A 15,049-nucleotide genomic window follows, 5' to 3' on the forward strand; every position below is an offset into this window, starting at 1 on the left:
GGAAATAAAATGTCATTTAATCGGAAAAAATGAGCTGTGATAAATTGTTCTTATTTAACCAGTATTTAGAATAAAATGTTGACATTAATAACTAAATAATATTAATATATATGTATTAAAATACAAGTTAAATGAAGTAAACAAAAGTTATACACAATTTAAGTACATTTTAAGTAGTAAAAGAGTAAGGAAAGAAAAAAAGAATGACGTAAAAGAATAAAGGCTGCGGAGTTAGGTATACATTGAGAAAGAGGAAGAAAGATGATACAGACAGAGTGAGAAAATTTTAGGGCAGATTTGTTTTGTAGAATAGAGTGTGGTGGAAAAGTAAAGCTAGGATTTAAGCTTTAGTCCTTTAACTACAACACTTTTGTAGAAATATTCAAATAAGGTGTGGTATGCATACTTTGCATATAAATTACACGGTATAGACTCTGTGTTTGCATTATATTATTACGTTAAGGAAGCCGACATGATTGAATTTTAACTCTTCTATAGTCTTCATTGTTGTCGTGGTTAAGGTATGTATGTCTTACGTATAAATGGTTTATAAAGTATATTGGGAGAAATAATTCAAGAACAAATTTATGTCGGTAAGTCATAGTGTGTGTGTATATATATATATATATATATATATATATATATATATATATTGGAATCCAATATTGCAAACGAACTTCGGTTCAGTTTGGCTAAAGAAACATTGCTTAAGGCAACAAGCCAACCAGATCCCTTTTATTTGCCTCTGTTCTGTTAGGTAATATTTTCACTCGTCGAGTTTTATACATTGAACTAATCTTTACTGCAATCTGTTACTTTATATTAATAAAAATATGTTTAGTAGTAACAGTAATAATAAAATAAATATTTGAAAATAAATTCTTCCTTTAAGTAAATCTGTTTGGTTCAGTTATTCTTATTATTATTATTATTTTCATATTTTAATCTAAAATATTAAATTTTTGATGTATTACAAGGAAAATAAAACTCTTATCGATTTAAAAAAATAAAAAAAACAGAATATATCATCGTTTTGTTTTATCTGGCATGAAGCAGGTCCCTTGCACCAGATCAGTTCAAGAAGGACAGATAATCCACTGGCTTAGCCCGGACCTTTAGCACGGAGAACAGGAATACAAATTGATCCAGTTCCTTTCCTGTCACCGGTGTATCAAAGCATACCTTTGCGCGCGGACCTTGAGATCATCTGCGAAATAGGACTATTGTGGGAAGATCACCATAGAACACGCGATATTCGTGTGTCACCGATTCTTGCAGCATAGTGAAGCATGCTGAACAGAATTCTTCGTATGTGATCGGTTCTTCCAGTATACTGAAGCATGCTGGCAGAATTCCGTCTGCTTTCCCCAAATAACATCATGGAGATTACGTTGCGGTCCGAATGGATGTGGAACGCGGTGTCCGGGATTTTAGTGGAAGATTATTATCCGTACGAAGATTGCGAAAGAAGTGTAGGGGCGAATAAATCCTAAAAGCTTTCCTTAGAGCTATGCTCATACTAAATTAAGGTGGAGTAACAAAAAAAGAAATATCCCTTACAGGATCATGTCCATCTTCATTTTCCTTTATGTTTAGATGAATTCAATTTCTTTTTAGATTGTCAATAATGGTTTTACTCCTTCTGGTTTTTCTTTTTCGCAACTTCCGTCTTTCAATCCTTATAGAATTGTTTTGATCAATTTTTCTCTTCCTATGATAAAACTCGGCTAATTAAGAGTTGTTCTGATACCGGTTCTATATTCTCGTTAATTCTTTTCATAATTTCTATGTTTATCACTTTATCTATGTCGATTTTTACTTTCCCTGCTGTAGCGGTACATTCTGCCATAGCTGTAACGGGGAAGTGTATAATCCGGTCAGAGAAATCTAAAAAAATATTTTTTTTAAATTTTTAAATTTTTTTAAGTTTCTTACCTTGAGGAAACATTTAAACGATTATTAACAAAAAAAAAAAAAAAAAAAAAAAAAAAGTTTGAAATTGGTAAATAGTTTGCCAAAACACTTTAGTCCAATGCTCCCAATCCCAAAAATTTATTTTTTTCAGATAGACGGTTGTTCGTATGTATGTATGAACTCCGTGAGGATTTTTACCAAACTTTATAGATATTAACTGCCTTTGGGTGGAAACAATCTATAAAACGTTTGCAAAAATTGGAAAAACGGATGGGTTGTTTTTGGACGAAATTGAATTTCAAATCTTTATCTTGGGCACTTCAGCAAAAATTTTTTTTCGGCAATTAAAGTTTTTTTTATCAAGATCACTAATTACCGAACGGTTTTATTTAATATTCATTTCCTTTTGTTTTTTTTTTAAACTATATCTTGCTTCAAAAAAGCAGTTTAATTATTTTTTCACATCTCGTATATTTGCTATATTATTAGGCTTTCAAATCACTAAAAAACAACAAACATTTTTTACTTATTCCATTGTAATAGTCTGTAGTAGTAAAAAGTATTATTTAATTTAAAAAAAAAAATTGAATTTATTTTTAAATTTAATCCATCTCGCAAGTTACCCGTTCCATTTAAAAAGTAAAAATCTTAATATTTGATAGCTATTATCTTCATTATCTCTTAAAAGAAAAAAGTAGCCAAAAATATTCACTTGTTACTAGAAAATTACAACTTTAATTATGGCTGTATATTTGTGTATATTTTAAACAATTTTAAACTTTTGTTTTAATTTATTATCACCACTTTGGGATTATTACCTTAAAAATTAATTTTACTTGAATGCTTCCCCTTGGTGTGGGAGCCCCAATATAAAAAACAACGTATTTTTCTTTTTCAGAACACAAACGGTCACACCGTTTAGTTCAAAAATTAATTTCCGGAAAAGCATGCAATTCATTGCCGGCTTTTTTCTTCTATTTCTTCAATATACTCTCATTTTAAATGTTTTCAAGCTTTTATTTTTCTTATTGTTAAACATCATCTATACTAATGTGAATACTAATCATCCGTTTTACTGTAAAGTATCATTTTTATCTGCGAGATATGGCAGTAATATTTATTTCTTTTACTTTCTCGTCTAGTTCTGTAGCAGATCTACAGCTGTAGAAGGTTAAGTATCGTAATCGGTCCAGTTTGTGGACCATATGTGGTTTTCTCCGGATCTTGAAATTTTTACACCTAAGGAACCCAAAAAAAACTAAATGGAAATGTTCGTATGTACCTGTGTTCGTTGTTGGCCTCTAAATCACCTTATATCTCAAAAACTACTGGACCGATTTTGATCAAACTTGGTCAGATTACTTCTATATATGGGGCATTGATGTCATTATATTTTCAACTTAAAAAGTCAAGGGTGAAGCTGTAGAGCAAGATCACCCCAGTATCTCAAGATTTCGCTTAATTAACGTCACATTTTTCTTAGGCATATTTGTTAATTAAAAAATAACAATATTTGCAAAAAAAATACCTTTTTCAAAATCATACCCCACCAACAAGATTCTCTAAACTATTGCTTTGTTGCGACGTCACAGGTGAGCGGTACAGTTAAATAAATGAATAATGTTTAAAGTGTAATAAAAGTAACTCGGTCTGACTGGGGCTCAAACTCGATCGCTCTGTTAACTCGGTATTTAGTGCGTTAAGCCTCGCTGCTACGCCAGACCGCCGACCACACAAGCGAAATATTTTCTATGTAAGTTATAAAATTACAATTAGTTAGTACCGAACGTCGTCGCTAGTACCGCTACGTGCGCGCGAATGTAATACGTGTGCCGCGCGCTTTAGTTAGAATCGTCGAATTAGATAAAAGTAAAAATATTATATTTAAATAAAATGATAAATATTTAAAATTAAATTGTGTGGGTAAGCCCTGCATCAGAAACAAAATTTTTAAAATTATAATACGTATTTCCATACTTGATTACCAAAACGAAGTAAGTTTATTTAATTTTTAAATGACCATTCGTAATTGAATCGGTTTTATAACTTGGAACATGAATAATTACTAACACGTCATTTCTATTCTTTAGACTAAACTGAGATCGTTTGGATATTGCAAAAAAAATTATCAAGATTAAGATCAAAAGATTAATTAGACAATTATGACATTGTTAGATATTTTGTGCCTTTATCGTATAGACGTAGAATTAAGTTCAGTAAAGTAATAAAAATTATGGTTTTTCTTAAGATTTTTCTTTTTTATGTTAAATTTTAGAAATGAAGTTAATTTTGTAGATTAATAGAAAAAAAATTAAGAAAATTAAGTAATTTTCTAAGTTATAACAAGAATATTAAAGTTTTATTGACAAAAATAAAATGAGTCAAGTACAGGTTTGGTTATTCGCCTGTACAAAAAATAAAAATTGTACGTCACAACAAATCTTGTTATACGACGTAAAAAAATTAACATCATTTATGAAGCGTGTTAAATGAATTAACTAGTGGTATATTTATAACATGATGAATCAATTTTAATAATATATGCTATTTACTAATAGTATAATATACTTTACTAATAGTATAATATTAAAAGTCTTGTTATCGTTATATACGTTACAGTAATAATTATATTTGTGAAAGATAAAAATGTTAACGTCAAAATGTCTAAAAATAAAATTTGAAGTACAGTTTTTAATGTAAACTTCTTTGGTGCGTAGTACATATAATGTTCTGTTTTGCTTTACTAGTCTGGCTATTGAACAAAATATACCAGACCCGTTCCAGTCATCCCAATCTGTTTTCTTTTTCCATCCCATGTGCTTGTGTATACTTCACCCCTCTCATCCCGCCACGCTTTTTTCTTTTCTTTACTATAGGTCCATTCCTCCTCCTTCTTGATTCAACATGATTTGTTTTCCTATGGTAGTTTAGTGGCTTTTAAAAGGAATCCGATCTTGTTTAAAAATCTTATTATCAATAGGAAAATAATACTTTCAGGATGTTAACCTTTTTTTAGAGAAGAGGGATAGAGAAACTTTGTTTTTAATTTATTGTATATTTTATAATCATATGATGCAGTAATTTCAGAATATTTGATATATTTTAAGAATTTGCCTAAGGGTTAGTTTTTTTTACATATTTATAACTTTTGGGGTCATTGTAATCATGTTATAATTAATAATATTTATTTTTATTGTTAATAAAAATAAGGTATTAGAAATAGTTTGCCGGTAAATTGTGGATTTCTAATACAATGATTACATGATTTAATCTGGCTGTATATGATTTAATTCATAAAATTCCTTTCCGTTTAATATCACTTCTCAATAAAATAAATACATTAATTTCATTCTGAAAAATTTAAGCTAATTTCCTGTTATACAGGCTCATTCACGGGAACCGGATGTTTTTAAAATAATCATAAAAAATTGAATATTTACTTTAAAAAAGTTTTATTAGTACTGAAACACTTGTTAAATCAAAGCATTTGTTACTTACTCACGAACGAAAAATTATGTCCGGCAAGTGATGTCCATTTTGGGCAATACATTGTTGTAGCCTTTCGCGGTAACGCCTCAATTCTTTCCAGCATGTCTACATCAATCTGGGTGACGTGATGACGAATTGCGATCTTTAGGTCCTCCAATGTACGCGGTTTATTGCCGTACACACACGATTTCAGAAACCCCCACAGAAAAAAATCACAACTACTCAAGTCGGGGGACCGAGGGGGCCAACGAATGTCGCCGAATATGGAAACGATCCGTCCCGGAAACAAGTTACGGAGAACAGCCATCGTTGCCCTCGTTGTGTGCGCTGTAGCTCCATCCTGCTGGAATAACACGTTTTGAAAATCGATTCCCCGGTTTCGTAACTCAGGGATGAAAAACGTATTCAACATCGCAACGTAACGATCAGCTGTTACAGTTACGGCAGCGTCATTTTCTTCAAAAAAATTATGGTCCAATAACATCGACCTTTCCTATTGCACACCAGACAGTCACCTTTGGGCCATGAAGTGGTCTCTCGTGAAGCTGATGTGGGTTTCTTTCTGCCTAATACCGGTAATTTGTTGACGAAGCCATTCAGATGAAAATGGGCTTCGTCACTCATTAACAATAACAAATTTTCATTTTCTTCAAAAACGGTAAGCATTTGTCGACAAAATTGTAATCGCTGCGTGAAATCTTGCTCGTTTAACTGCTGCACGACGGCTATCTTGTAAGGATGGAAATGCAGGTCTGTATGCAGAATTCGTCTTACCGTACTTGTGCTCATTTGAACCGCTGCTGAATGCCTCTGAATAGAGCGGCGTGGGCTTCTGACAATGGCTTCCCTTACTCGTTCGATGTTCTCCGGAATGCTAGCAGTTTGTCGGGGACCCGGTGGTTTTTTCTTCAATATTGAACCGCTTGTTCGAAGGTTGTTTACCCATCACAATATTGTGTTACGAGAAGGGACACTTGCATTACGATGGATATTAAACTGACGGCGGAAATCTCGCTGAACAGCAGTTACGGATTCGTTATTTCGCACAAAACTGTCATACGCGTACAGGCGTTGGTCTAGCGTCCACGGCTCCATCTCAACGACTAAAATGTAAATGCTATGAACAAAGGAAACGTCGGACACCAGCCACGTGCCCCTCCCACCACGAACGCCCGAGTACAATCCAATTCAAAAACATCCGGTTCCCGTGAATGACCCTGTGTAACAGTAGGAGCTATGTCCCCTGGCCGCTTCGCGGCCACCGTTTCAGCGTTTTTCTTACCATGTCATAATATAGGTAGAACTAATGTTCGCGCATATCTCGACTCGGCGTTGAGGAAAAATGTTGGGTGGCTTAATTATACGAATGTTTTAAGCCATTGTCCGTCCCAGTAGATCAATTAGTTCTCGAATTATTGCAGTTTTCGTATTTTCAGCATTTTTCTTACCATTTTATAATATAGGGAGGATTAAGTATTTTATGGTGCTGATCTTATCAAGATTTTATCGTGGTTTCTCTTGATGCATCCAGGCAAAATGGTGGAGCAGATTATTTATTTATTAAACTATAAAAACATTACAGTTCCAAAAAATTCAAAATGAAGAAAAATAACGACAAAAAATTGAACTGACAACTGTATAATAAATTATGTTGTGTACTATAAACAGTATGTTGTTTACATTTAAAATTATTTATTTTTATAAAATTTCAAAAGCACTTACGTCTACAATAGTTTTATTTTACAAAATGTAAAAAAATAAGTATAAATGTTAATGTAAATAACATACTGTTTATAGTACACAATACAATTTCGCAGCGTCTATGGGGGAGGGAATGTAAGATCGTAGTCCCGGTGGGGTTCTCCATTAGAGGCAGGGCATTAAGACTGAAGTCCCGGTGAGGGGTTCTTCTCATTAGAGGCGTGACATGTACTGCAAGACCGAGAACCGGCTACCTGGGCGGGATCTTATGTTCTGCCGAGGTCGTTTGTGGCGAAGGCGCCTCTCGGAGGTGAGTTATGTTTAGATTCTTGTTCCGGCTCCGGGTGGCGGGGTAAATGAAGTTTAACAAAAAAAAAAAAAAAAAAAAAAAACTATTTACCATACTAACGTAGCAACAAACTAGAAATGTAGTTTACTACTTTGTTGTATTTTGGCAACAACCGCTTCATTCAAAATAAAAATGTGAGCACATACAGCAAACAAACCAACGCACCATGCTTCTTGATATGAACATTAAGGCTCTTGGATATATTTTTTGCTTTATTAAGTTCTCTTATGAACTATTAAACTTAATGCACTTATACTAATGCTTTCATGAAAAGTACAGCTCCATTTAAGTATATATCAAAGCTAAAGACAACAAACGCAAATAATTAACTTAATATTTAAAAAAAAAAAAAAAGTAGTAAAACTTATTTTAGAAAAGGTTTTGGAAATACATATCTTCAGTAAAACTGTAAGTGCTGCGATCTAGCGTAGAAACTCTGCATTCGTAATAAAAATGTGAGCGCATACTGCAAAAAAGCCAACACATGCTTCTTGATGTAAGGGAAATTTTTAATATTACTTAATTTCTTACTGACTATATATAAATTTGCGTTGACGATTTTTGTTTTTAATCTATCGTAGAGTAAATGTGTTTAATTTTGAAATCTGATTTCTTTATTACAGTTTTATTGCTTTTTTTTGTAGAAATAGTCTTTGTTTCAAGGTCCCCGTAACAAAAGGCGTAATTATTTGGCTGTTATTCTAACTTCCGGAATATTTTCATAATTTCCTCATTTCCTTCATATTTATGATTTTCTTAGTTATGTAGATATCTTTTCCAATCTAATTACAGATACGCCATTCTTTTTTCAAGGTAAGATTGTCTTTATTTATAACTACGAAGAAACTATACTTTTAAAAATTATTTTTAAAATTACTTCTTTATGTTTATTTGATTTTAAATCAGATCATCTTGAATTTTGTAATTTAATCTTTTCTCTTTTTACACGTTTACCCAGAATGTATTTAGATGCATGTATATGCATGTTTGTTCCACCGTAGCTGTTGAACGGCTAAACCGATTTATATGTATGACCCCGCGTTGGAATTCCTACGTTACCAGGAGTGTCATACGCTGTAAAAATATGTATATACGAGGTCTGTAAATAAAGTAATGAGATTAGTTCTTTTTTTGGCAGCCATTGTTGCAACACTGTAAAGTTATTAGTAAACATATGGTTAAACGAACAGCTGATTTATATTAGGTATTAATATTTTTAGTTTATTGTTGCTACGTGAGACATAAACAAACTTTTTATGTTGTGGGTAAAAAAATTGAGTGGTACTTAATTATGAACAACATTGTGCAATAACGTTTTGTATTAAACTCGATGAGAATGCAACTGAAACCTTTTCAAAATTGAAAAGCGGGTATGTAGATGATCTGTCACGGGACCAAGTTTTTAGGTTATTTAAAGCATTTTCAGGTGGCCGAAAATCAGTTGCGGACGATCCACGGTGTGGAAGACCGTGAACGTCAAAAAGTGACGACAATGTTGTGCGAATCAGAGACTTGACCGGCGAATAAGTGTCAAATGTTTGCAGAACAATTGAATTTGAATCATACCACAGTCCATCAAATTTTGACAAACGAATTGAGCATGAAAAAGGTTTGTGCAAAATTGGTCCCAAAAACCCTCACTGTTAAACAAATTAACAACAGGATGAAAGTGTGCCACGATCTTGGGTATTTGATTACGACCTAGAAACAAAACGTCAGAGCAAGGAGTGGCACACTTCAAATTCACCGCGTCCAAAAAAGTAAAAATGAGCAAATCAAAAATCAAAACCATACTAATTTATTTTTTCGATAGTAATGGCATTGTCCATAAGGAGTTTTTACCTACAGGACAGACTGTAAATCAATATGTTTACCAAAAAATAATTGAAAGACTGCAGAAAAGAGTTGCCCGCGTGAGACCACCCATCAAAGATAACTGGATGCTGCATCGTGACAATGCATCTTGTCACACTGAACTCTCAATTAATGATTTTTTGACAAAGAAAAACATTCCTGTAGTTCCTCAATCACCTTATTCAGCTTATTTGAGTCCCTGTGACTTTTTCCTGTTCCACTAATTTAGAAAAAAAAACCCGAAGGACACCATTTTGCAGCAGTAGAAAACATAAAAAAAAAAACATTAAAAATACTTCATTTGCATTCATACATGTCATCCTCATTCATCCTCTGAAGTAATACCTTACGGTAGTTCTGGAGTCAAACAGAAAAAAAAGATAATCTGGAAGTAAAAGGTTACATATATATATTATTACATTTGCTATTTAAAATTAAATTATCTACTTAGAAAATAAAGAGATAAAACTTTCCTTTTAATAGAACGTAATGATATTAAAAATGCCTATCTAATAAAAACAAAATTTATAAAAAAATACGAATAATACACATGTAATAATGATACGCTCATAATAAATTAAAATATGAAAAACAAGTTTAAATTTAATATATTATAATACAATACGATTAGAATATGGCAGCTTACACTTTAATATCAACGCATCACTTTATATTTAAATGACTTGAGATAATGACGTGATATTTAATAATTAAAGGTCCAATGTTTATTATAATATAAACGAGCTCATCCTTTTAAATGGCTTTTATTCAAAATCGGTAAAGGATCTTTAAAATTAAAAATAAATTATTTTTTTTATTTTTATGTAAAATATTTGTTTTTCAAACCAAATGAATTATCCAATATTAACGGGTTGTAAATGGGTAAAACCCCTCAAATTACAAATTACTTTATTTCATTTTATTTTTGGACAATCTAATGTTTTAGATAGATTTCATATGAAAGCTACTTATTGTAATGAGTACCATGATTCCGATTTCCGGAAAATTTCGACATATCTTCGCGTCTCACATCTCCCAGACCCCAAAACCCACCGTCAGCTCAAAGGTTTATATAAATATATATATATATATATATACATTTATATTTCATTTTCTTGTGGACACGATAACTGCTGTAATTTTGCGTCAGTCACTTTCAAATTGTTCCTCAAAAAGAACTCATCAGAAAATTTCGGACGAGTTCGTTAACGGCTAAAATCGGACATCATGGGAATGAAAATTAATGGACTTTATCGAAAAAAAAAAATATCGCTATAACGTTCTTATTAAGTAAAATATCGAAATCGTTTAAAGTTCCTACTGTTATTTGGATAAGGCCTAGAACCGATGTAAGTAAAGTTTTTTATATCACCAACCATTGGCACAGGGGGGGTGGAAAAAATGAGGTTTTGAAGACAAAAAAAAAATCATACCTCCCTTAATAGGCACAGTGTCAAATTGGTCGTTACTCCTGTTAAAGTGGTCGTTCTTCCTCTAAACATTACCTAAAACTTTGTTTGAAACTATTTCTGATATGACCAACCCTTACGGCAAGGGATGACTAAAATATTGTTGGAATTGTAAGAAGATGGGGCTTGTCGTATGTTAAACATGTGAAACTTTTTTCGCATGCAAACATTGTCGTATTGAGTAAATTTGAAGTTTTTCTTGATTTTAAAGTGGAAATCTTGTTTATACCCTACCGGTGAAATCTACTTCCGCTTTCCGGCGTGCCGAAAGGGATTTTTTAACTTGTTTAGTTTCTATGTTAAATGTATAGCAAATTTTATCTGTTTGCGGAAATATTATTTTCGAATAGGAATGTACGTTTCACATTGACGTAGCTGCTGAATTATAAGAAAAATAAAATTTCGCTGTTAAATACGTAGAATATATACGTAAATTCGTAGAATATGCAATAAGATAAAAAACATTTAGTAATAATATTATTTTTCTAGTTTGACGAGATTTTACAAAGCAACAATTGATCTTTCTAGCCTTAAAAACGACGGGAAATCTACTTAACTATCGGTGAGGTACTGCATGTGTCATTCCCCTCCCTTGATGTTTATTTTTTTACATTATTGAGTTGTAATAATTTATAACGGTCACGACCGGAAATTTTATCTTATTTCTGATGTAAGAATGATTATTTGTTGTAAATAAGTATTCGTTTTTAAGTTAGTTCATGAATTATGTCATTTATTTTATTTTTATTTTTTTTGATTTCTTCTTTTAATTGCTATTAATATATAATTAATTTTTTTAGGCATTTTTATTTCTTAATTAAATTTTATTTTATATAATGGATATTTTCAATTATTTTTATTTGTTTTTTAAATCTAGCAAAATTAAGTATACACGTACATATAAAAAGCTTGTTAGAAAGAACACATTGAATGTATGAATTGATGGTATTTTTGATAACCTTCCTTTTTTCGTGTATAATTGATAACCTTCCCTTTTTCCTCATTTAAACAAATAATAGTAGCATTTGAAAAAAATAAAACTTTTTCTCTTCTCTAAGACTAAGACTTTTTTAAGAACGTTTTTAGATTCCGTCTAATGTACTTCTATTTATGTATATCTATTTCTATATACCAATAAATAAATTTCTTGGGTTCTTTTTGTTGGCGATAATCTCAGAATCTACTAAACCGATTTCAGTGAAATTTTGCACCCTCGTAGCAGGCGCTGAGAATAACGTTTTCCTTTTTGTTTGATATCGATATGTTGAAAAGAACCCTAGTTATTGAAAATTTTATTCACTTATCTTCTGGACACGCCCACAAATTAGTCCGCCAGTGCGTGGCATTACTCGTTCCGCCCTTCTATCGCCATCATTATTTCGTGCAGTTTCTTCATTGGCGTAGTTGATCGAAAAGATTTATGGTCCATTGAATATATAACTTTCCGTTTCAATTTTAAAAACTATAGTTTCCAATTAATAATGTTAAAGTGACCATGGCCATCAATACGTCACAAGAATGCAAAAGCAACGAGCTCTTTATTTGCTGTGATTACGGAAGAAACAAAATAGTAGTTTATAGCGAGGCGCTGATGTAAAATCTATGTAAAAATTTCCATTATTCAACAGAAATAAAGATTTCATATCTCTGTTTATATGAATCGTGTTACTGCATGCTTATTAAAATCTGAAAATTATCAAATATTAATTTTATAAATCCAGGACACATAAATGATAAATCTATTACTTCATACTTCGGATAAAAATATAAAATTCTACATAAAATAAATAGTATGTTAAAGAAACGTGAGTAAAAGTAATATAATTATAATCATTATGAAATTTATTCTAAACAAAATTATGAATAATTCATAGATAATAAGGTCGGAATACAATATACGTAAAATTAATTTATTAAATAAAACGTTAATTCGTAATGTATTTTATAAACGTAAAACAAAAAATAATTTCATGCAAAATAATTAATATAGTAGTTCCAATTAATAATACAGTAGAATAAATAATTATCAGATGAAATAATTAATTAATAATTAAACGACAAATTTAAATAAATAAACAGTAGCAAAAATAAATGAATATGGTAAAATAAACAATAATAAAAAATAAAAATAAATACAAGCCTGTATCATTTGGAGGTTTTACTTTTGTGGCAACTAGTTTCACATGTTCCGCATGCCGGATTATAGGAGTGGGGTAGAGGAAACTAGTAGAGGCAGCTAGTAGGGAGTACCCGCCTTTAGATTTTACATATACTATAGTACACTAGACACAGGATTTGGCAAGGACAAACTTTCAGCTCACGTATTGTAGTTGACTTTTATGGGAAAATGATAAGGCGGTATCTTATAATATAAACAGCAATTACAGCTATGAAATTTTCATACATACCAGTTCCTTACATTATACTTAGAATTAATATTTTTCTCTTTTGACCGATAAATTAATTCACCACAAAAGCTTACAAAGAAGCTTGCCACGAAGATCGGCAAAGTAATCTTTGAAATAAAACATTTATTTTTATTTATTATTTAATGGAAAATGATACATCCCACTTCATTACCATTGTAATAATGTTAGTATATTTTTTATTACTACACACATTTTCCTACAAAGCTTATTAAAAGAAGCTTCGGTTCCTTTTTAATGTAAAAAAACCTAATCTAACTGAAATATTTTTACTTGAAAAGTGATAGTCCTTTTTTTTTTTGTAACACAGAAAATGATTGATCTGAACAGTTCGAGTATGTCGAGAAAGATAAAGTATTATTTCCGGTTTTTAAAATAAAATTAAATTTTGTATGGTTTAAATTACTTTTTTCTTTTTTTTGTTAATATTAAAATAATTTAACTTTTTTGTTTTCCAGTTAAAAAATTTTTTTTCCTTCTTAAAGTACTTTTTTTCAACCACGCTTCATCTGATATATAGAATGTATCACAAAGTTCTCCCGGGACTTTCATTACCTATTCTACTCGTGAAAATAATGGAAAAAGTTCATATTAACATATGTGCTTCTTTTGCGAAGTGTTTCGTGTGCTAAAGTGCTTCGTTTACAAGTTACAGCTAGTGTGATTTCTTTCGGATTTCGGATATTACGGTGAAATGAAATCGTACTGAAATTTTTGGATATTAAGATGTAGAATTAGTGATTTCTTATGGTTTTGACCTAATAATGAGTTTACATGAGCAGAAGTAAATCCTTAAGAAACAGAAGAAAGCACTTTTCAGCACAGATTTAGCGTCTTTCGTCACAATCAGCTGTTTGAAGCGTTTGTATTACCTGGCCGCCGCTTAAATGCTGAGATCCACTTGCACTTTCTTCAAGAAGAAATGCCACAGCTGCTTGAAGTTTTTTTTCTTGCGGTGAAACGCAAAGTATACTTCCAGCACGGTGGCGCGCCTCCCCACTTCTCTTGTCTTGTTTCCATTTATTTAAATCATCATTTCCCTGAGAAATGAATCGGTCGTGGAAGTCTAAATTCCTGGCCACCATGATCGCCTGGTATAACACCTTTGGATTTAATATGGAGATAAATATTACTGGTATATGCAAAAGGAAAATACATTCTCGTGAGTTATTAATTTTCCGCATTATGGATACGGCTGAGCCACTTAAAGAAAAACTTGAAGAACTGAAAAAAGTAACAAAAGCAGTACAGAAACGGTGCCAAGAAATGTGTTGAAAATGGTGGGATTTTTTTTGGAAATTTATTATAAACTGGTTCGTATAATGCACTTTGATATAGTGTATTGTTTCTAAATAAAATTCGAAATTTTCAGACTTTTCTTTGTTCTATTCTACTAATTTTCTTCAGAATTAAATTTTCTACAATTATTGTTTAATAATGTTATGTTTATTTATCACATTAAAACCCATGTAACAAAGTTAATGTACGTCAAACATAAAAAAACAAGGTTTTTACCCCGACTTATTGGAAAGTCCCGGGAGAACTTCGTGATATATTCTGTATAATAAAAATTATCTTCCTTATAAATTCGATTATTTTAACAATTGAAAAACATACGGTCTATTTCGAAACTGTATTTTTCTTTTGTTTTTTTATTTAAATTTTCTCGAAAGCTAGCAAAATGATTTAATCCCCTTACAGGGGTTTTTTAATGTTTATCTTATCTGTAATAAGTTTAACCAATTAGAAAGAGTGGCAAGGATTTACAAGTTAATTCTACATTTGGTGAAATAGTACTGGGTAAAAAACTTTCATTTATTTAAAATACTATGTTGGTAGAATTTTTT

At 31.3% G+C, this 15,049-nt stretch overlaps 1 protein-coding gene across 3 annotated transcripts in view; it reads left to right on the forward strand.

The window, feature by feature from the left end:
* Positions 1 to 15,049, forward strand: part of Dys (Dystrophin) — a 1,915,508-nt gene that overhangs the window by 1,382,623 nt on the left and 517,836 nt on the right. The window contains exon 52 of one of the 3 annotated variants that reach the window (XM_075370745.1): positions 8,246 to 8,266. The exons of the other annotated variants lie outside the window; for them this stretch is intronic. Coding sequence (XP_075226860.1) covers positions 8,246 to 8,266 — 21 coding nt within the window. The remainder of the gene's footprint in view (positions 1 to 8,245; positions 8,267 to 15,049) is intronic. 3 annotated transcript variants of the gene reach the window in all.

The sequence above is a fragment of the Lycorma delicatula genome, chromosome 7 (assembly GCF_047948215.1).
Source record: "Lycorma delicatula isolate Av1 chromosome 7, ASM4794821v1, whole genome shotgun sequence".
Lineage (NCBI taxonomy): Eukaryota > Metazoa > Arthropoda > Insecta > Hemiptera > Fulgoridae > Lycorma > Lycorma delicatula.